We start from the raw sequence: 21,175 nt of genomic DNA, 5'->3' as shown, positions 1-21,175 counted from the left end.
AACTCAGGGCCAAACACTGTTGTAGAGCTTGAAGGCCTTGATACAATAGAAAAGAAAGGTGCTCTGATCAGGGAAAGCTCAGGAGGTGTGGGTCTTGAACAAAGAAGAGAATTTGGATGGGTGAGGAGGCAGGGGAAGGGCATTTCAGTCAAAGGAAAAGTCTTGGGCCTGGACTTAAGATTTCAGGCCTAGTCAGGGCTCAGGTCAGTAGAGCTTGGCTTGGCCAAGGTGGGCTATGTCCCAGTCAATGTGAGGAGCGGCCAGGAGAGAGGAATGTGGATGTGGCCAGAGGACACCCTCTTCAATAGAGATGGGTTCCCAGTCCAGAGCAAAGGCCTTTAGCCACATTCAGTGATGCCCTTTGAAGTGTCCATTTATAAGTCTCTGTCCTCCCGGGATTCTCATATTTCAGACTTCCAGTGCATTTTATCCAGGAGGTTCTGAAGTACTAGCATTTCCAGTCCCTAGCTATAAATATAGCTACCACTACTGAAGATTTCCCAGATGTTGGCCATTTTTCTGTGTTCTCTCATGTGATTTAGGTCTCATGATGATTCCATGAGATGAAGGTGTTAGTGCCTAATCCTAGGGGGGCACACAGCTAGCAAGGAACAGAGCCAGGATCCAAACCCAGGCTTTTCTGATCCAAAGTGTGACTTTCTCACCCTTCAGTGTTGCTGCCCTTCCCCTCTTCCCAAAGACAAAACATCTTTGAGTCTTCTTGTCTCATAATTCATTCTTAGATTTGGCAGCATTACTTTAAGCTTGCATATTAAATGTCAATGGCGTCCCACAGAAAGACATTTCTAAGGGAGGCCAGCTCTGGAAAGTGGGGTTAATGAAATTGCTGATCTGGCTTTTTCATAGGTAACCATTTACCACTGGGACCTGCCCCAGGCGCTCCAGGATGTTGGAGGCTGGGAGAATGAAACCATTGTTCAGAGGTTTAAAGAGTATGCAGATGTACTCTTTCAGAGGCTGGGAGACAAGGTGAAGTTCTGGATCACATTGAATGAACCCTTTGTCATTGCTACCCAGGGTTATGGCTACGGAACAGCAGCTCCAGGTAAAGGGCTCAGACCTGACTTGTCAGCGCTTCAGTGTGTGGCTTTCTAGAGCCATGCAGATATGAAATCTGGGTGAGGGGTGGAGAGGCCAAGAAGGCCCCTCCTCAGAAACCCTGCCCCTACCCTGCCAAAGCCATTTCAGTTTTCTCCTTCTTGACAGCACTTTTGCCAAACATGAATTTCACATACCAATACCTCAGATTGGCCTTGAATCTTGCTCTGTGACTCTGACCTGTCTCGAGAGGAAGATCCTTGAGATCAGGGGCATGGGTTAATAGATGTGGAAAGATTCATCAGGCTGTTCAGGTCCACAGTCTGTTCTCGGCAGTTCCACTGACCTGAGCTTATCTAATAATAGTGAAACCTGACTTGAACCAATATGAAGTTATTTATGGTCTTTGTCTTAGTTTGTAAGGGCTGCTATGACAAATGCCACAGATTGGTTGGCTTTACCAACAGGAATTTATCAGCTATCAGTTTGGTAACTTGAAGTACAAAATCAAGGTATCAGCAGATCATGCTTTTTGCAGTCAGTAGTGTTCTCGTGGTGGCTTGCCAGCAATTCTTTGTCACATGGTGACTTACTTATGTGTCCAAATTTCCTTTGCTTATAAGAACTCTGGTCATAGTAGATTAGAGGCCACTGTGATTTAGTTTGGCCTCATATAAATAGTATCTTCAAAGATCCTATTTACAAATAATTCCATACCCACAGGACCAGGAGTTAAGACTTGAACATCAACTTTTGGGGGGACATAATTCAATCACAGTCTATCCCATTTTGTGTAATTATTTGTAAGTTCTGCTGCAAAGGTATTAGTGTGCTTGTTTATGGAGAGCTTTCCTGAGCCCTGCTAGGGGTAACACGTTATGTTATATATAACTTATTATTTTTCCAAAATGCAAAATAAATTTAATTCCAAAACATATCTGGTCCTAAGTGTTTTGAATAAGGGATTGTGGAGCTGTTCTTGCCCTTTGAAAACCATTCACTTTCCATCCATTTTCCAGTTCTGGGCTATGAGGATAAACTTATATTTATCTACGTTATTCCTTAAAAGCACATGTAAATGCTAGAAAGATCCATGGGGGGGATCTTATTATCAGATGCATCTCCCATCAGTACTTGGTTGGCATTTTGGTTTAGGTGCTCCTGCACCTAAAAGGGGACCTCATAACATTTGCTTTCAAAAATTTTGTCAGCCACTAGCATCAGCTATATCTTCAACCCTAATTTCACAGTAGGCCCCAAAGAGCCCCAGAATGTTAGTTTCTGAGGCATACACTATTCTGGGAACTTTGCCTGAAACATATGAGCCACTGTCTGGGGAGGGGGAACAGGAGCAACTTCTCTCTACCAGACATGGTGCTTTGTGTTTCTCATATGCTATTTATTTCCTTCTGATTGGAACTCTGTACTATTAGAAAGAAAGCCATACCTGCAGGAGAACAAATGCTTATCCAACTGGGGAGGAGAAAAGAAGTTATTCACGATCTTGCAAGGACAGGTGCCTAGCCGGACACAAAATGGTGGCTGGCTGGTGCATCAAACAATATAACGCCAAGACAGTTATACCTGTGCCTAACCCACGAACCCTCCCTGTTTCTCCATTGATTGGATACTCCAGAGGTTACAGCCTATATGAGAAATCTAACTAATTTCAACTTAACTGCCAAAGGTTCCCCCTTTGATTATGGGGGATTAGATCCAAGATGGATTATGGTTTACATTTTTTCATGACCCTGGGCGTTAAGGATTTTCACCAATTCTAAGCTTGCATCAGATGCCCCTCCCCCCTCTTTCCTTGCCTGAGTCACCTTTGTGAGAGCTAAACTTAGTTTGATTCTTCCATGTACCACCCATTTTACTTAGGAAGAAACTAAAAGGCTAAATCACTCACTCAAAGTTACATAGCCAGCCTGTAAGAGGTAGAATCAGAATTTGAATTCTAGTCTTCCTAACTCCAAAATCTGTACCCTTTTTCCCAAACACACAGTAGACATCTGTAGGCAAAGCATAACACTCTTGACCCCATTCATTCTCCATTGACATCCATGTGTGTGTTTCCAGGAATCTCCTTTAGGCCTGGCACTGCTCCTTACATTGTTGGCCACAATCTAATAAAGGCCCATGCTGAGGCCTGGCATCTATACAACGACGTGTATCGCGCCAGTCAAGGTGGCATAATTTCTATCACCATCAACAGTGACTGGGCTGAGCCCAGGGACCCCTCCAACCAGGAGGATGTGGAAGCAGCCAGGAGATATGTGCAGGTCTGTTTTTTCCTGCAGGCACTATTCTTATTCTTGCCTATTTCCCCCTCCTGTCACGGGTTAATGAAAATAGAATTAGAGGGTGAATTAAAGATTTAGGATTTAGGGCCCATTTTGCTGTTAACTAATTCTTTGAGCTCGGGAAAACGTTTTGTACATGTTTCTCGTTTATAAAATGGAAATGCCCCATTCACCTCACAGATTTGCTGTGGTGATAATTATAAGTTCTTTGAGAGTTACAATTCTTTTAAGCTGAAAAAAAAATTATTTGTACTTGTAAGCCTTACTGGTGTAATATTGGTTTGAAAGTAATTAATAGAAAGAAATTACATCTCTTCAGTTTCTCTGATTTTATTGTAATATCTAACAGAGCTGGGCTGCAATGTCCTTCTTCATGTGTAAGTGTTGTCATCTAATTCTGTTTACTCCTAAGATTTCCCTAAGTTTGGGGCTTTAAATTCTGTGAAACTCATTAGTGTTCCTTCTTTCTCCCACTCTCCCTATTTCCCTCTTTCCCTTTTTCCCGTTCTCCCTCTCTCCCTCTGTCCCTCTCTCCCTCCCTCCTGGCAGGTTCCTACTTTGGGCTCTGTGGAGGAGCCTGGCAGACAGTGGTACTCTGACTCTCTTGGTTTGCCAAACTCTTTACAAGAGAGCTTGACAGAGGTGGTCAAATTTGTAAATGCAAACAAGAGCCTAATATTCCAATTTGCTAGCCAACTGGGGAAAAGAGTTGGAGCTAAATAACCACATCTATCCTTTTGGACTCAAAGAACTGGTGAATTAGAGCAATAATTTGTTTTATTGAAATCCCACTTCTGAACCTCAGGAATGTTAGGCCGTAGTCATTAGATTGAACCTATAGTATCATTATCAAAGAACTGAAAGAACAACTGAGGATGATGATATGCATATCCCCTATTAAAGTCAGCTTCCATGAAAAAATCTTTTTTTGTTGTTACCTTAGAGTACATTTGAGCCTTTTTTATATCAGGATATGTGCTTTGCAAGGTCCATTTTTGATGAAATGGAAAGCTACCTCCATCTCACATTTTAGGCGTTAGCTGCAGGGGAGTGTGGGGAGGGGATTTGGAGAGACAAAAGAAGCCTTTCAGTACTTCCACATCAGAGCATTTAAGGGGTCCATGTATTTCACATACAGGTAAGCATGGACTAGACTTCACTAAAGAATAGAGGATGAAAAGCGTCCCCAGCTTTAGTGCTGTGAATCCAAAGCCCATGAAGAATTATCTGTTGCCTGGACATTCAAGAAATCCTTCCTATTCACTTCTCCCCAGAACGTTCTGGTTGATTCTTTAGCACTTTAATGAGGAAGGACCAGGATAGGACGTTGGTTCAAAAAGTCTTTGCTGGCTGAGACTCTATTGTAAGAGGAGAATCATGGGCCTGAAAGGTTCATGGCCTGGTCTTCCCCTTCTGCAGAACATACCAGAGGCCAGCAAGACAAGTTAATGAGCGCCAGGGCCAGGACTCAATTCAGTTAATTTCACCTCAAGATGGATTTGTTAGGAACATGACCCTGCCTTCAATGAATGTGCAGTTAAGGAGACAAACACAAGTAAAAAGACCTGTGGGTATATAAGCTGCAGCATGCAAACTGCTACAGAGGAAGTGAGAGCTGACCTTTGGGGTTGGGAAGAAAGAGGGCCTTCTGAGATCAGTGTCTCCTGAGCAGAGACATTGCTGTCTCTTGGTCTGCCCACCTGCTGACTGTTGTGATTGTTCTCCCATCCCCATCAACAGTTTATGGGAGGCTGGTTTGCACATCCTATTTTCAAAAACGGAGATTACAATGAGGTGATGAAGACACGGATCCGTGGCAGAAGCTTTGACGCTGGCCTCAACAAGTCTCGGTAAGGTTCTGGTGCCCACACTCTGCCAGGAGTGGGTTGGAGGAGATTTGGTCTGTGATACCAAACTGAGGCTTCTGGTTGGACCACACAGTGGAGAGCATGGGCTTTGGAGGATGAGAGGCATGTTCTAGGCAAGTTACTTTATCTAGAGCTTCCTTGGAAAATTAAACATGATCATGTGTATAACTCTCTTAGCCCAAGACCCGGCACTACTCTGTGCTTGACAAGTAACTTGAAGTTTCATTTTACTAACTAAAAAGGAGGGTCTTATAAATACAGAGTGAAGCGAGGTTTGCAGTCCATGTAGGAGGAATCAATTGATTTTTGCACCACCTGGAAATGTTATTCCCCACACGTCACCCCAGCACGTTCTCTTCTCCAAAGTATATTATTCCTGAAGTCCCTTGTTCTTAATGGTTTCTTCTACCCAGGCTCCCAGAATTTACAGAGAGTGAGAAGAGAAGGATCAGTGGCACCTATGACTTTTTTGGGTTCAATCACTACACCACTGTCCTGGCCTACAACCTTGACTTTCCATCTTGGGTCTCCTCCTTTGATGCAGACAGGTAAGCCTGCAGACCGGTAAACTTATTGACATGGTGCCAGGAGTAGCCTTGGAAAGGAAAGAAAGATGCTTCTTTTTGCCCAGCTCTCCCTTCAAGGCTTTCCCAGATTTGAAGTTTTGTACCTCATGCCATATATCCTAGGGTTTGCAAGATGGTTGCCAACTTGTGAAGGCCCAATAAAAGTCTCCAACATTCTGAGGTTGATGCAGGGCTAAAATTTCCAAGGTGTATCCATTAAGACAGACATGTTTGGCTTTTTAAAACATTTTAAGAAAAATATTTTTCTTTTCTTGCTTTTTTTTCTTTAGAGAAGTTGTAGGTTAAAAGAACAATCATGCCTGTCCATGCCAAATAAAAAGAACAATCATGCATAAAACGTAGGATTCCCATATATCACCCTATTATTAACCCTTGCATTGATGTGGAAAATTTGTTACACTTGTTGAAGGTACATTTTTATAATTGTACTATTAACTATAGTTCATGTTTAACTTAGAGTTCACTGTTTGTGTTGTGCAGTTCCATGGAGGTTTTTTTTTAAATTTTTGTTCTAGTATTATACATTTAACCTAGAATTTCCGCTTTTAACCATATTAAAATATGTAATTCAATGCTGTTATTTGTGTTCACAATGTTAACTGCCCTCACCACTAGCTATTACCAAAACTTTTTTATCATCTCACCTAGAAACTTGTGCATTTTAGGCCTAGACTCCCTATTTCCTACTCCCAACCCATGTCCTGGTAATCTGTATTCTAGATTCTGACTCTATGAGTTTGTTTATTCTAATTATTTCATATATCAGTGAGCCCATACCATAATGTTCTTTTGGTTCTGGTTTATTTCACTCAACACGCTATCTTCAGAGTTCATCCATGTTGTTGCATGTATCAGAACTTCATTTCTTTTTCAGGCTGAATAATATTACATTGTGTGTATATACCGCATTTTGTTTACTCATTCATTTGTATATCTTCTTTGGAGAAATGTCTATTCAAGTTTTTTGCCTATTTTTAAATTGGTTGTTTATCTTTTTATTGTTAAGTTGTAGGATTTCTTTATATATTCTGGATATTAAACTCTAATCAGATATATGGTTTCCAAATATTTTCTATCATTGTGTAGGCTTGCGCCATTTCACTTTAATGATTAATTCCTTTGATGCACAAAAGTTTTTAATTTTGATGAGACCCAATTTATCTATTTTTTATTTTGTGGCTTGTGTGCTTTGGCTGTAAAGTCTAAGAAACCATTGCTTAACACAAGGTCCTGAAGATACTACCTTATGTTTTCTTCTTGGAGTTTAAAGTCTTTGTTCTTATATTTAGATCTTCTATCCATTTTAAGTTGGTTTTTGTGAAGTAGCGGTCCTCCTTAGTTCTCTTGCATATGGATATCCAGTTTCCCTAGGACCATTTGTTGAAGAGACTGTTCTTTCCTAATTGAATAGTCTTGATCCCCTTGTCAACAGTCAGCTGGCCATAAAAGCAAGGGTTGATTTCTGAACTCTCATTTTGCTTCCATTGAACTATAAGCCTGTCCTTTTGCTAGTACTATGCTATTTTGAAATAGAGAGTGAATTCTCCAACTTTTTTTTCATGATAGTTTTGGCTAATTGCAGCCCCTTGCTTTTCCATATAAATTTGATGATTGGCTTTTCCATTTCTGCAAAGAAAATTGTTGGAATTTTTATTGGGACTGTGTTGAATCTGTAAATTACTTTCAGTAGAATTGACATCTTAACAATATTTAGTCTTTCAATCCATGAATACAGAATGTCCTTCCTTTTATTTAGCTCTTCTGTGATTACTTTTAGCAATGTTTAGTGGTTTTCTCTGTACAAGTTCCTTACATCCTTGATTAGGTTTGTTGCTACATATTTGACTCATATTTGCTATTGCAAATGAAATTGTTTTCTTGATTTCCATTTCAGATTTTCATAGTGTATACATACACCACTGATTTTTGAGTGTTGATCATATGCCCTGCCACTTTGCTGAATTTGTTTAGTATCTCTAATAGCTTTGTTGTGGCTTTATCAAGATTTTTAATATATATAATCATGTCATCTGCAAATAGTTTGTTTTACTTCTTCCTTTCTAATTTGAATACCTTTTATTTCTTGTTTTTTTTTTTTTTCAATTTTCTTTCTTTCTTTTTTTTTTTGACTAATGGCTCCAACTAGACCATCCGGTACAATGTTGAATAACAATGCTAACAGTTGGCCTCCTTGTTTTGTTTCCTGATTTTAAGGGGGAAAACTTCCAGTCTTTTTCCATTAAATATGGTGTTGTTCTATTTTGCTAGCTGCCAGAATGCAATATACCAGAAACGGAATGGCTTTTAAAAAAAGGGAATTTAATAAGTTGCTAGTTTACAGTTCTAAGGCTGAGAAAATGTCCCAATTAAAACCGGTTTTTGAAATGTCCAATCAAAGGCATCCAGGGAAAGATACCTTGGTTCAAGAAGGCCAGTGAAGTTCAGGGTTTCTCTCTCATCTGGAAAGGCATATGGCAAACATGGCATCATCCGCTAGCTTTCTCTCCTGGCTTCTGGTTTCACGAAGCTCCCTGGGAGGCATTTTCCTTCTTCATTTCTAAAGGTCACTGGCTCGTGGACTCTCTGCTTTATGGTGCTGCAGCATTCTCTGCTCTCTCTGAATTGCTTTTATTCTCCAAAATGTTTCCTGTTTTATAGGACTCCAGAAACTTATCAAAACCCACCCAAATGTGTGGAGACATGTCGTCACCTAATCCAGCTTAACAACCACTCTTGATTAAATCACATCTCCAGGGAGATGATCTGATTACAGTTTCAAAGATACAGTATTGAATAGGGTTTATGCTACCTTTATGAAATGGGATTAGGATTAAAACATGGCTTTTCTAGGGGATATACATCCTTTCAAACCAGCACAGGTGTTAACTGTGGTTTTTCCTTATATTCTTATCATGTTAAGAATTTTTCCTTCTATTCCTGTATCTTACAGTTTTTATCAATAAGGAATGGTGGATTTTGTCAAATACTTTCACTGAGTCAGGTGAAATGATCGTGTTTTTATTCCCTTTGTTCTATTAATGTGGTGTATTAGATACCACGTTATTGGATTTCTTAGGTCAAAATAACCTTGCATTCCTGGAAATAATCCCACTTGCTCATGGCCTATAATGCTGTAAAGCACTGCAGGATTTTGTTAGTATTTTGTTGAGGAGTTTTTGCATCTATATTCATGAAGGATATTGGTTTGTAATTTTCTTTTTTGTGCTATCCTTATCAGACTTTGGTATTAAGGTGATGCTAGCCCCACAGAATGAGGTAGGAACTGTTCCTTCCTCTTTAATTTATTGAAAAAATTTGAGCAGGATTGGTGTTAATTTTTCTTGAAATGTTTGATGAGCTTCACCAGTGAAACCATCAGGTCCCACTTTTGTTGTTGTTCATGCTATTTTATATGCAATTTTATTGAGAAGATATTCACACACTATACAGTCCATCCAAAGTATACATTCAGTTGCTCACAGTGCCATCACATGGTTGTTCATTCATCACCACAGTCAATTTTAGAGCATTTTCAGTACTCAAAGAAAGGAGAATAAAAAGAGAAAACCAAAAACATCCCATTCTCTTTATCCCCACCCCATCGTTGATCCCTAGTGTTGGTGTCATACCTTTGTTACTGTTGATGAAAAAATACTAAGATATTATTCTTAACTATAGTCTGCAGTTTGCAATAGGTGTGTTTCTCCCCATATACCATTCTGTTATTAACTCACTGTAATAATTGCATACATATATTATGGTTTACGGAGGAAATTTTTTACATTTGTACTGTTAATCACAGTCAACATCCGCCACAAGAGTTACTGAGTTATGAGTCCCATGTTTGGCTTTTCTTCAGGTGGAATATGTGACTCTAAACTCCCCCTATCAACCACATTCACAAATCAATTCAGCACTGTTAATTATGTGCACAGTAATATGCTACCATAATCTCTATCCATTTCCACTCATTAAATTCAACCTAATTAAAAATTCTGTACCTATTAGGTAACAATTCCCCATTCTCCAGTCTCATTCTATCACCTGGTAACCTATGTTCTAAATTATATGTCCATGAGTTTACATAGTGTAATTAGTTCATGTTAGTGAACTCATGCAATATGTCCTTTTGTCTGATTAATTTCACTCAACAGAATGTCAAGGTTCATCCATGTTGTTGCATGCTTCCACAGTGTCTACCCCATTTACATCACCACCAGCAATGAATGACTGTTCCTCCTTCTCCACAGCCTGACACTTGTTATTTTGTTTCTTTAATAGTATCCATTTTAGTGGTTGTGAAATGGTATCTCATTGTGGTTTTAATTTGCATTTTCCTGGTGGCTACTGATGTTGAGCATCTTTTCATGTGCTTTTTGGCCATTTTGTATATTGTCTTTGGAGAAATGTCTATTCAAGTCTTTTGCCCATTTTTAAATTGGGTAATTTGGATTTTTTGTTGTTGAGTTGAAGGATTTCTTTTCAAATTTGTGTTTAATTGCTCTTCTTTTTCTTGTTTCTCCATATGTTAAGTTAGGTCTTTGATTTGCTTCTTTTTAAATATTAGTATTTAAAGCTATAAATTCCCCTCTCAGTATTGTCTTTGCTGCATCCTGTAACTTTTGGTTATGTTGTGCTGTCATTTTCGTTCATGTCTAGATATTTCCTAATTTCTCTTGTGACTTTATTTTATTGGTTGTTTGAGTATGGGGTTTAATTTCTACATAATTTTTTAGTTTTCAAATTTTCCCTGCTAATTGATTTCTAGCTTCATTTCATTATGGTTGGAGAAGGTACGTTTTATTATTTCAATATTTTAACCTTATGTATACTTGTTTTGTGACCTAACACATAATATATCTTGGAAATGATATGTGCACTAGAGAAGAATATATGTTTTGCTCTTGTTGGGTGAAGTTTTATATATTTTTGTTGGTCTAGTTGGTTTATAGTTATCATTTTAAGTCTTCTATTTTATTACTGATCTTCTGTATTGATGTTCTAGCTAAATCTCCTAGTAATATTTCAGAATCATCTAGTTTTCCCTCCAAATCTGTCAACATTTTCTTCACATAGTTTGAGGCTCGGCTGTCAGGTGCATATATAATTTTAAATGTTACATTTTCTTGTTGAATTGTCCCCTTTATCAGTATGAAGGTCCTTCTTTGTCCTTGTAAGAATATTTACTTAAGGTACGTTTTATCTGATATTAGTATGTTCCTCATATCTCTCCTGTGATTACTATTTGCTTAGAATGTTTTTTCCATCCTTTTACTTTCAATTTATTTGTGTTTTTTTAAGGTGAGACTTTTATAAACAACATTTGGAGGGGTAATGCTGATTTATTCATTTGGCCAATCTCTATCTTTTGACTGGAGACTTTAACCTGTTTACATTCAAAGTACTGATAATAAAGGACTTTCTTCTGTCATTTTGCTACTTGCAGTTTGTAAGTCTTGTATATTTTTGACCCCCATTACTAGCTACTTTAATATCTATTTGATTTATTGTATTTTAGTTCTTTCATATCTATTTATTTGAGTCTCTTCTCATTTCCTTCAGTTTATATTTTTCAGGTATTTTCTTTGTGGATTCCCTGGGCCTTAAAGTAAACATCCTAAATGCATAACATTCACATTTGATTTGCTTAACTTCAATGCCATACATAACCTTTCTTCCTATTCCCTCCCACCCCCCCGCCTTTTTGTTATATTTGTTACAAATTACATCTGTATACAAACCACTCCATAGTTATAGATTTATCACTACTTTTTATGAATTTGAATATTAGATCCTGTAAGAAGTACACAGTGGAGTTACATATCAAAAGCACATAACAATAGTACTGGAATTGATAATTACCCACGTATAGGGAACCTATACCTATACTTCAGTACCTATACTGAAGATCTTTATTTATGGCACTTTGATCTATCTAGTGTGCTTTCCTTTTGATCTGAAGAACTCACTTTATTTTCATTCATTTTTTTTAATTAGAGAAGTTGTGGTTTTACAGAAAAATCATGCATAAACACAGGATTCTCATACAGCAACCCAACAACAACCTGATTGGTATGGAACATTTATTACAATTGATATCTTGATTTAATTTAGGATTTGCTGTTTGTATAGTATAGTGTCATGGATTAAAATTTTTTTTCTGTTACCATATACAGTCAAACATTTCCCCTTTTAATCATATTCAGATATGTATTTCAGTGTTGTTAATTGCATTCACAATGTGCTACCATTACCACCATCCATTACCAAAACATTTCCACTATTACAAATAGGTACCCTATACATTTTAAGCCTTAAGTCCTATTCCCTATTCCCCACCCCATCCCCCTGGTAACCTGTATTCTAGTTATTCTTACTGTATTCTTACTCTATGAGTTTGCTTATTCTAATTGTTTCAAATCAGTGAGATCATACAATATTTGTCCTTTTGTGTCTGCCTTAATTCAGTTTTCATGAAGTCTTCAAGGTTTGTCCATGTTGTCACAGTTAATAGGATTTCATTCCTTTTTACATTTGAATAATATTCTATTGTATGTATTGAAGAACTCACTTTGACATTGCTTTTAGGGCAAGTCTATTGGTGATGCACTCCTACAGCTTTTGTTTTCTGGGAATATCTTAATCTCTCCCTCTTACTTGAATGTGTTCTCACGGGATATAAAATTTGTTGGCAATTTTTTCTTGCAGCATTTTAAATATTTCATCCATTGCTTTCTTGCCTGCATTGTTTCTGATAAGAACACATCACTTAATCTTATTGGGGCTCCCTTGTAAGTGACATATTTCTTTTGTCTTGTGGCTTTCAGAATTGTCTTTGGCATTCAACAGTTCCATTATAACATGTCTGGATGTGAAGTTCTTCAAGTGTATCCTATTATGAGGTTCACTGGCTTCTTGAACATGTATATTAATGTCTTTCATTAAATAGGAGGGTTTCTGCCATTATTTCTTTGAATATATTTCTCCCCTTTCTCTCTTCTCCCTCTGAGTCTCCTATAATGGATATGTTGCTATGACTGAGGTATCCCACAGGTCTCTTAGACTCTGTTTACTTTTCTTCATTCACTTTTCTTTCTGCTCCTCAGCATGAGTCATTTAGAATTATCTTAAAGTTCACTGACTCCTTTTGACATTACATATCTGCTGTGAAACCCTTTTGGAAATTTTTTATTTCAGTTATGTGGATTTCAACTCCTATAGCTCTGTTTGATTTTTTTTTTTAATTTTGAAATAGTTTCAACTTACAGTACTATTGCAAGAACAATAATAATAATAATATACAGAGAACTCCAACATCCTCCCCACCCCAAATACCCAGGTCTACCAATTAACGTTACCACCTTTGCTATATCATTCTATCTACCTTTTGTCTATCTTAATGTTTATTTAAATATCTATCTTCTGAACATTTGAGAACAGGTTGTACACATACTTCCTGAACACATAATTTTTCCATGTACATTTCCTGTGAATAGGGATATTCACTTATGTAGTCACCTTTAAGTGCAAGAAATTAAGTTCAAGAAATTTAACGCTGATCTAAAGCTTATATTCTGTATTCTGGTTTTTTATTATGTCCCAATAATGTCCCTTTGAGACTGTTCTCTTCCATTCTTAGATCCCATCCAGTATCTTGTATTGCATTTAATTATCTCTTTAGTTTCTTTTTAATTTTTTAAATTGTTGAAATATATAACCTCTCCTAAGCATGCCATTCAGTGGGGTTCATCGAATTCATAACGTTGCAGTACCCTCACCACCATCCATTACTATGACATTCCCTTCACCCAAACAAACTATACCCATTTTGCATTCTCTCTCCAATGCCTCTGCCTCTCGCCACTAACATACCCTACTTTCTGCCTCTATAAGTTTGTATGGTCTATATTTTCTTTGTGGTTACCACAGGACTTAAACTTAACATCCTAAGAATATAACAATTTTGTTTGCTTTTATATCAATTTAACAACTCAGTAGCATATACAAACTGTTTGTATACACCACTGTACCCCACCTTTATATAGTTGTCATGAATAACAAATTTATACATTGAGTTCAAAACTATGTTTATATTTACATTTTATGTATTTGCCTTTTAGATCCTATAGGATGTCAAAAGTGGATTTACAAATAGAGAAATGCAATAGTACTTGTAATTTATCATGTCATTATCCTTACTGGAGATCTTTCGTTCCTCACATGGATTCAGTTAATTGTCTGGTGTCCTTTCCTTTCAACCTTCAGAACTCCCTTTAGCATTTTTTTGTAGGTTAGCCTAGTGGCAACAGACTTCCTCATATTTTGTTTATATGGGAATGTTTTAATCCCTCCCTCATTTTATTTTTTGTGTGCATGGGTTAGGAATTGAACCTAGGTCTCCTACATAGCAGGTGAGCATTCTACCACTGAATCCCCTGCCTCCCTTATTTTTGAAAGAAAATTTTACTGGATGCATAATTCTTGTTTTTGTTTTGTTTTTTGCCTTCAACACTTTAAATATGACTTCCCACTGCCTCCCTAAATGATTTCTGATGAGAAATCACACTTAATATTGTTGGCACTCCCTTGTGATACACTGCATCTCTCTTGTGATTTTCAGAATTCTCTATCTTTGGCATTTGATAGTTTGATTATAACATTGCAAGGTATGGGTCTACTTTGGATTTACCTTGTTTTGAGTTTTTGAGCATCTTGGACTTGTATATTTGTTCCTTCTGTTAAATATATGACAGTTTCAGCCATCATTTCTTTGAATGTTCTCTCTTCTCCTCTCTTTGTGCTCCTTCAGAAACTCACATAATGCATAGAGTGGTATGCTTGCTGGTGTCCCACAAGTTCCTTATGTTCTGTTCACTTTTCTTCATTCTTTCTTCTTTCTGCTCCTCAAACTGGTTGACTTGTCTTACCACTGACTCTTCTGCCAGCTCCAATCTGTGGTTAGTCATCTCCAGGGAATTTTTAATTTTTGCCACTGTGATCTTCAGCTTTGGTTTCTTTTCATAATTTCCAGCTCTCTATTGCTATTTTGTCATCTATTTCCTGTTTCAGTTCTTTGAGTATATTTAGGCCCTTTTTTTAAGTTTTTGTCTGGTATGTCCTAGGTCTGGGCCTTATCATTGATGATTTCTAATGCTTTAATCTTCTCCTTTCCTGGACTATCAGTAATTTAGACTTTGAGGATGAGGAAGAGAAGAAAAAGAATAAGAGGAAGAATGGAAAAATAGAAAACACCTTTCCTAGTCTTTGCAGATTGATTTCTGCACCTATAGGAGTTACCCATACAATGAGTTTGGAGAATAGCTCCAGGTCAAAGTATAGGACCTTCCCTGTTCCTTTTTGCACACACCTCGGTTATCCTGAGTTTGTGTGTATGGCCCTGGGAATCCCTGTTTACATGGATATAAATGTCCCCTCTTCCTCAGGAAACAATTTCTTCATGTTCCTGGACACTGCACTGTTTGCCCTCCAGCCAACTATCCCTTGCTCCAGGCAGCATGATTGAACTATTTTCCTAGAGAATTCTGAAGGGAGAGCTCAATGAGCTGCCTCCTACATGAAACACAAGGTCTAGAGCAGCTAATCCCTCAAGCTACCACTAGATAGATGGGGCAAGACAAATGTACTTCCAGAGTTACTCTCAGGGCTTACTTTGCTCTTTGAACCATGAACAAGGATCGGTACTGGAAGCATGGGCTGCTCCACCAGGAGGCAGTGAGGTGGTGTGGGAGGGGCTAGCCAGGGCATAAGTGGCCTTTTCATTGGTGTTCATTCCATTTCTGTAATCCTTTAGCTGTTTTCTGGAGCTTCTAGAAAGATGTTTCTTGCCTAGTACACAAATCTTGTTTGATTCCTTTTTATGTTTGTCTTTTTTAATTCTCACATTCATATATAATTTTCATGATTTATTATTTCTTTAATTGTGTTTTAATTTAGGTCTTTGAACATACTGAAGTGTTTGAGTCTGGTATGTCCTATGGTGTTTTTGCTGATGGTTTCTAAAGTTTTATCTTGTTCCTTTAGATGTGCCATCATTTCTTTTTGTTCATCTTGTGATCTTTTGTTGCACACTTGTACATTTTAATATTTTAATGTATTAACTCTGGAATTTATTCCAAGTTTTTATGTAGTTTGTAATATGACAGAGATTTCCTTCAATGACAAGAGCCAACAAATCAAACAAACTAATGTATAAAAACATCTTTCACTTTCTTTGCAAATTGGCCTAATTTTACTGGTGCTCTCCTTCAGAGTTTAGCCCTACTACATCTAGTCCTGGGCAGGCACTTATGATCTTAGGATTTCCCCCACTTACAAGGATCTGGATATCCCTTCTTCTCCCTATGAAGTATACTTTTCCCTGTCTAGGTGCCCTGTTGCATCTTGAAGCCAGTAATTTTTGCCCTAGGTCACTTTGTTTCTTACGCTGTTTTAGCTCTCTGCAAGCTGCTTCTGTGTGCAGGGCAAGTTCTTGAACAGTGACCCAGAGATGAGTGTCCTGGTTCAGTCCTTCAGGCTATTTACCTGTTAGGTTGATACTAACATATAGGCATTTCAGTATGTGGAACAGGGCCAGCAGCCCACAATGACAGCACAGGCTGGTTTCACACTGCACCAGTGGGGTGGGTGCACACATGCCCACAAAGATGCCATGAGCTTCTCCATACTTTCATCTTGGCTGATTGGATTCCCCTAATCTTTGCTTTTTGAACTACTAGGGGAGTTGCCTCCATCACAGATCGATCTTGGCCAGATTCTGGCTCCTTCTGGTTGAAAATGACACCTTTTGGCTTCAGGAAGATCCTGAATTGGTTAAAGGAAGAATACAACAACCCTCCAATTTATGTCACAGAGAATGGAGTGTCCCAGCGGGGAGAAGCAGACCTCAAAGACACTGCAAGGATTTACTATCTCCGCAGCTACATCAACGAGGCACTCAAAGGTATCATGGGCCCATCCCTGCCTTGACAGCACCTTTCACCATTGGAAATATCTGCTAACATCTGCAGTAGGGTAGTGCTGTATCAGTGAACCCCAGTGCCACTGTAACAAGAAAAAGATGAAGCTTGGCCTTCTATTGGGTATTTGCCTATTTGAAGCAGCACTTGAGTTTTCCCCTCCTAGATCTAAGCTCAGTAAGTAAACTCAAGTGCCTGATAGGAGCTAGACAGCAGTTCCTGGCTTGAGTGAATTGCTCCCCTTTAACGTCTCTGATGTCTCCGAACAGCAGCACTATCCTTAGGATGTCAGGACTCCAGGGAGAGTAGATGGGTGGTTCTCTGCAGGGCCTTTATTTCCCGAAGCAAAAGTTCTGTCCAACTCAGAAAGACAACTTGGGACGGAACTATGAGGGATGCAAACAATAAATAATGCTGAATGAGCAAGTGTGTACCCAACAGAATTGAAACAGGTATTCCACAAGTACTTGCAAAGGTATGTCCACTGGCGCACTATAAACGATAGCCAAAAGTAGGTAACAGCCCACAGGCCCATCGTCAGAGGAGTGGATGAATAAATTGTGATGTATACATACAGTGGAACATTTATTCAGCCATTAAGAGGAATAAAGTATTGATTTATGCTACAATGTGGATAAACCTCCAAAACACTGTGCTGTGTGAAATAAGCGAAGAACAAAAGGTCACATATATCATTCCATTCATATGAAATATCCAGAGTAGAAATAAAAAGTGGATTTGTGCTTGCCACAGGCTAGGAGAAGGGAATGAAGAGAAACTGCTTTATGGGTATGGGATTTTACCTCGGAGTGATAGAAATGCTTTGGAACCAGTTAGTAATGGTAGTCGTTCAACAGTGTAAGTATAATAAATGCCACGGAGTTTTTCACTTTAAAATGATTAATTTATGTTATATGAATTTTACCTCAATTATTTTTAATTGTGCCAGCCAAAGGAAATGATTTAAAAAAAAAACTATTTCAATGAAAAGCTTTTCCAAGGACCACATATTTTCTATAGGGAAGAGTATTAATACTTTTAAGGTGTTAACCAGGAGCAATATTCTAAGATACACAACAGAGAGGACAGTAGATGACCAAGTAGGATTAATTTAATCTGCAGTTATTGACTCCCATTCAAGGCTAAGCCTTTTAGAAAGATACTTTTGAGGCTCTACAGTTCCAGCCACAGACATCACATCCAAAGGATGGTGCTGCTTTTTCAAACAGCTAAAATTAAAACACACTACCTGGCAGGTCTGAACTGAGAGCTGTGGGCAAATATAGCTTCAGCAGGCCTGACAAAAGAATGTGTTATTAGATGAATGTTCATACCTGAGCCTCTGTGTTTGGCAGCTGTGCAGGATAAGGTGGACCTTCGAGGATACACGGTTTGGAGTGTGATGGACAACTTTGAGTGGGCCACAGGCTTCGCAGAAAGGTTTGGTCTGCATTTTGTGAACTATACGGACCCTTCTCTGCCAAGGATCCCCAAAGAGTCTGCCAAGTTCTATGCCTCCATAGTACGGTGCAATGGCTTCCCTGACCCTGCTGTGGGGCCTCACCTGTGTCTCCAGCCAGAAGGTGAGAGGTAGCTCTGGGCAAGGACTTAGCTAAAGAACCTTCTTTAGAAAATTTTCTTCAGGTTTATTACATTCTTCCCTGCCTCTTCATCCCCTTTACTCATTCAACCAATATTTATTTCCTTTGAATGTTCCAGGCATTCTTTGATAGAACAAAGGATACTCCTAGAAACTAGAGCCCTGGTCTGGGAACTAGCAGATCTAGATTCTTCTTCCAGCTCTGTCACTAATATGCTGTGTGACCTTAAGCAAGACATTACACAAATGCCTCTGGGAAGTTTAAAGCATCAAATAAAATGACTGAAAATAAAGTGCCTGGCCCAATGGAGATGCCTAATATTTGTTGAATGCCCAGAAAAGTATATTATACACATATAAGAAAATTATCCAATTGGATCTAGATGCTTAAAATAAAGTTGCTTAACTTCATTCAGAAGCACATAATATATGATGAAAGATAAATATTTTCACCCTCAGAAATGAACTCACTCTGGCTCTGATGATTTGGGGTACATTTGTAGACTTTATACTCCAAATATCTACTGGGGCTTATTAATACAGCTTAATACAGATCTAGGAATAATTCAGTACTAAGTATAACCCATCCTTTGTTCTCTTCTAGGTGATGAACCTACTGTCAGCCCTGTAAGAGACAAACAAGTTTGGTTCCTGGGGCTAACACTAGGGACAACAGAAGCACAAACAGCTTTGTACATACTTTTTTCTCTCATGCTCCTTGGAGTCTGTGGCATGGCATTTCTGTCATACAAATACTGTACTCACTCTAAGCAAGGGAAAACACAATCAAGCCAGCAGGAATTGAGTCACATTTCCTCATTCTAACCCTTAAGTTACAATCTCCTCAAGTTCTGTGAAGTTGGCCTAGTTTTGCTGTACACCTTTACCACTCTAAAAACTCTTTTTAAGATCTTAGAATTCTGCTCATCCTCACCTTCTTCGTAAAGACCCTCTGCACTGTTGCAGATTAACATGATCTTAAAGAATTCCAAGTCCCTGACTAAAATGGAAACATCATCTTAATCCTGGTATTGGGAATTTGCACAGTAGAGAAGACTCTCCCAGTTAGATGCCACTGGTGCCACCATTTCAACAGGTCCAGTGGTTAAAATAGGTAGCTGAAGAGTACCATCTGCTTGGCAAGCTAGAAAGTGCAGGAAAAAGAAGGGCTTTTACAGTCTTTCCAGATCCTACTCCAGGGCCCATTAGAAGTGGTATACAGCTTCTGCACAGGTATCTGGACCTGCTTTGGCTAGAAAATACCAATGATCCAACTGTCAAAAAAGTGCCTAAAAACAATACCAAACAGCAACAAAATCCTACATGAGAGAGAAAACAATCTTCAAAATAAACTCATCAAGATAATCATATTAGCAGTTTTAAGCAAAAAATCAAAAGGCATATTAAACACAGGAAGACTGACCTGGTCAAAGGAACAAAATATATAGATTTTGGAATAATTAAATCTAAGATTTTCAAACTAACCTAAACAAATTCAGAGAAATGGCTAAAGAGATACTAGCACAAAGAATTTGAAAGAATACATAGAAAAATAACATCTTACAGAAATGAGACAGTAATGAAATGAAAAATATACGAAAGATACATGACAGATTTGAAGAAGCAGAACAGAGGATCAGCAAACTAGAATGCAGCAACTGAATTTGAACAGACAAGAACAAATGAAAAATCTAAGCATGCTCTCAGAAAAATTGTGCAGTTCATGTTAATCATATGCATACATGTTAATCATATGCATCATGGATGTTCCAGAAGAAGAAAAGAGAAAAGGGCTAGGAAGAATACTGGAGGAACTAATGGCTGAAAATTTCCCAACTCTTATAAAATACATAAATTGCAAATCCAAGAAGCCTAACATAACCAAACAAAAAACTCCAAACACCTACTCCAAAACACATACTAATCACTACCAAATGCCAAAAAAGGGGGGACAATTCTGAAAGCAGCAAGAGAAAAAAGCAGTTCACCACATACCACATACAAAGGAAGCCAAATAAGACAAGGTGATTTCTCATAAGATACCACGGAGATGAGAGGGCAGTAGTATGATATATTTAACATACCAAAAGAAAAAAACTGCCAGCCAAGAATTCTCTATCCAGCAAAATGGTCCTTCAAAAATAAGAGTTTTAAATATTCAGATAAACAAGCTGAAGGAATTCATTAACCCAAGGTGTGCCCTACTAGAAATACTAAAAGTAGTTCTGCTGGCTGAAAAGAAAAGACAGGAGAAGAGGCTTGGTGGAAACTTATAGAAATGAAGATTATCAGACTAAGTATTTCTATAAGGGTAACTAAAAGAAGAAAAAAAATAGATTTGACAAATAAAAGCCAAAGGATATAATGGTTGAAGGACTGGTTTAACAGTTATAACTTTGAATAGTAATGGATTAAACTCCCCCATCAAAAGATGCAAATTGGGGTGCACGGGTATACAGTGGTAGAATGCTCGCCTTCCATGTGGGAGACCTGGATTCGATTCCTGGACCATGCACCTAAAAAAAAAAAAAAAAAGATGCAGATTGGCAGAATTGATTAAAAACTATGATCCATCTATATGCTATTTACAAGAGATTCATTTTAGACCCAAAGATACAAATAGGTTGAAATGAAGGATGGAAAAAGATTCCACACAAGCAGTAACCAAAAAAATGCTGGGGGCAGCTATGCTAATAACAACATAGACTTTAAATTCAGAAATATACGAAACAAAGGACATTATATTAATAAAAGGGGTAACTGAGCAAAAGAAATAATAAGT

General features: G+C 38.1%; 1 protein-coding gene across 1 annotated transcript in view; it reads left to right on the top strand.

Moving 5' to 3' along the window:
* LCT (lactase) overlaps positions 1-20,945 on the top strand; it is a 58,662-nt gene extending 37,717 nt beyond the window's left edge. Inside the window, exons 11-17 of the mRNA XM_077153673.1 lie at positions 868-1,066; positions 3,139-3,341; positions 5,103-5,212; positions 5,644-5,778; positions 16,554-16,777; positions 18,149-18,376; positions 18,998-20,945. Of these exons, the coding sequence (XP_077009788.1) occupies positions 868-1,066; positions 3,139-3,341; positions 5,103-5,212; positions 5,644-5,778; positions 16,554-16,777; positions 18,149-18,376; positions 18,998-19,218 (1,320 nt within the window). The 3' untranslated portion in view covers positions 19,219-20,945. The remainder of the gene's footprint in view (positions 1-867; positions 1,067-3,138; positions 3,342-5,102; positions 5,213-5,643; positions 5,779-16,553; positions 16,778-18,148; positions 18,377-18,997) is intronic.
* Positions 20,946-21,175: the final 230 nt, after the last annotated feature.

This window comes from Tamandua tetradactyla, chromosome 3 (genome assembly GCF_023851605.1).
Source record: "Tamandua tetradactyla isolate mTamTet1 chromosome 3, mTamTet1.pri, whole genome shotgun sequence".
Lineage (NCBI taxonomy): Eukaryota > Metazoa > Chordata > Mammalia > Pilosa > Myrmecophagidae > Tamandua > Tamandua tetradactyla.
This window is presented reverse-complemented; position numbering and strand designations above follow the sequence as displayed.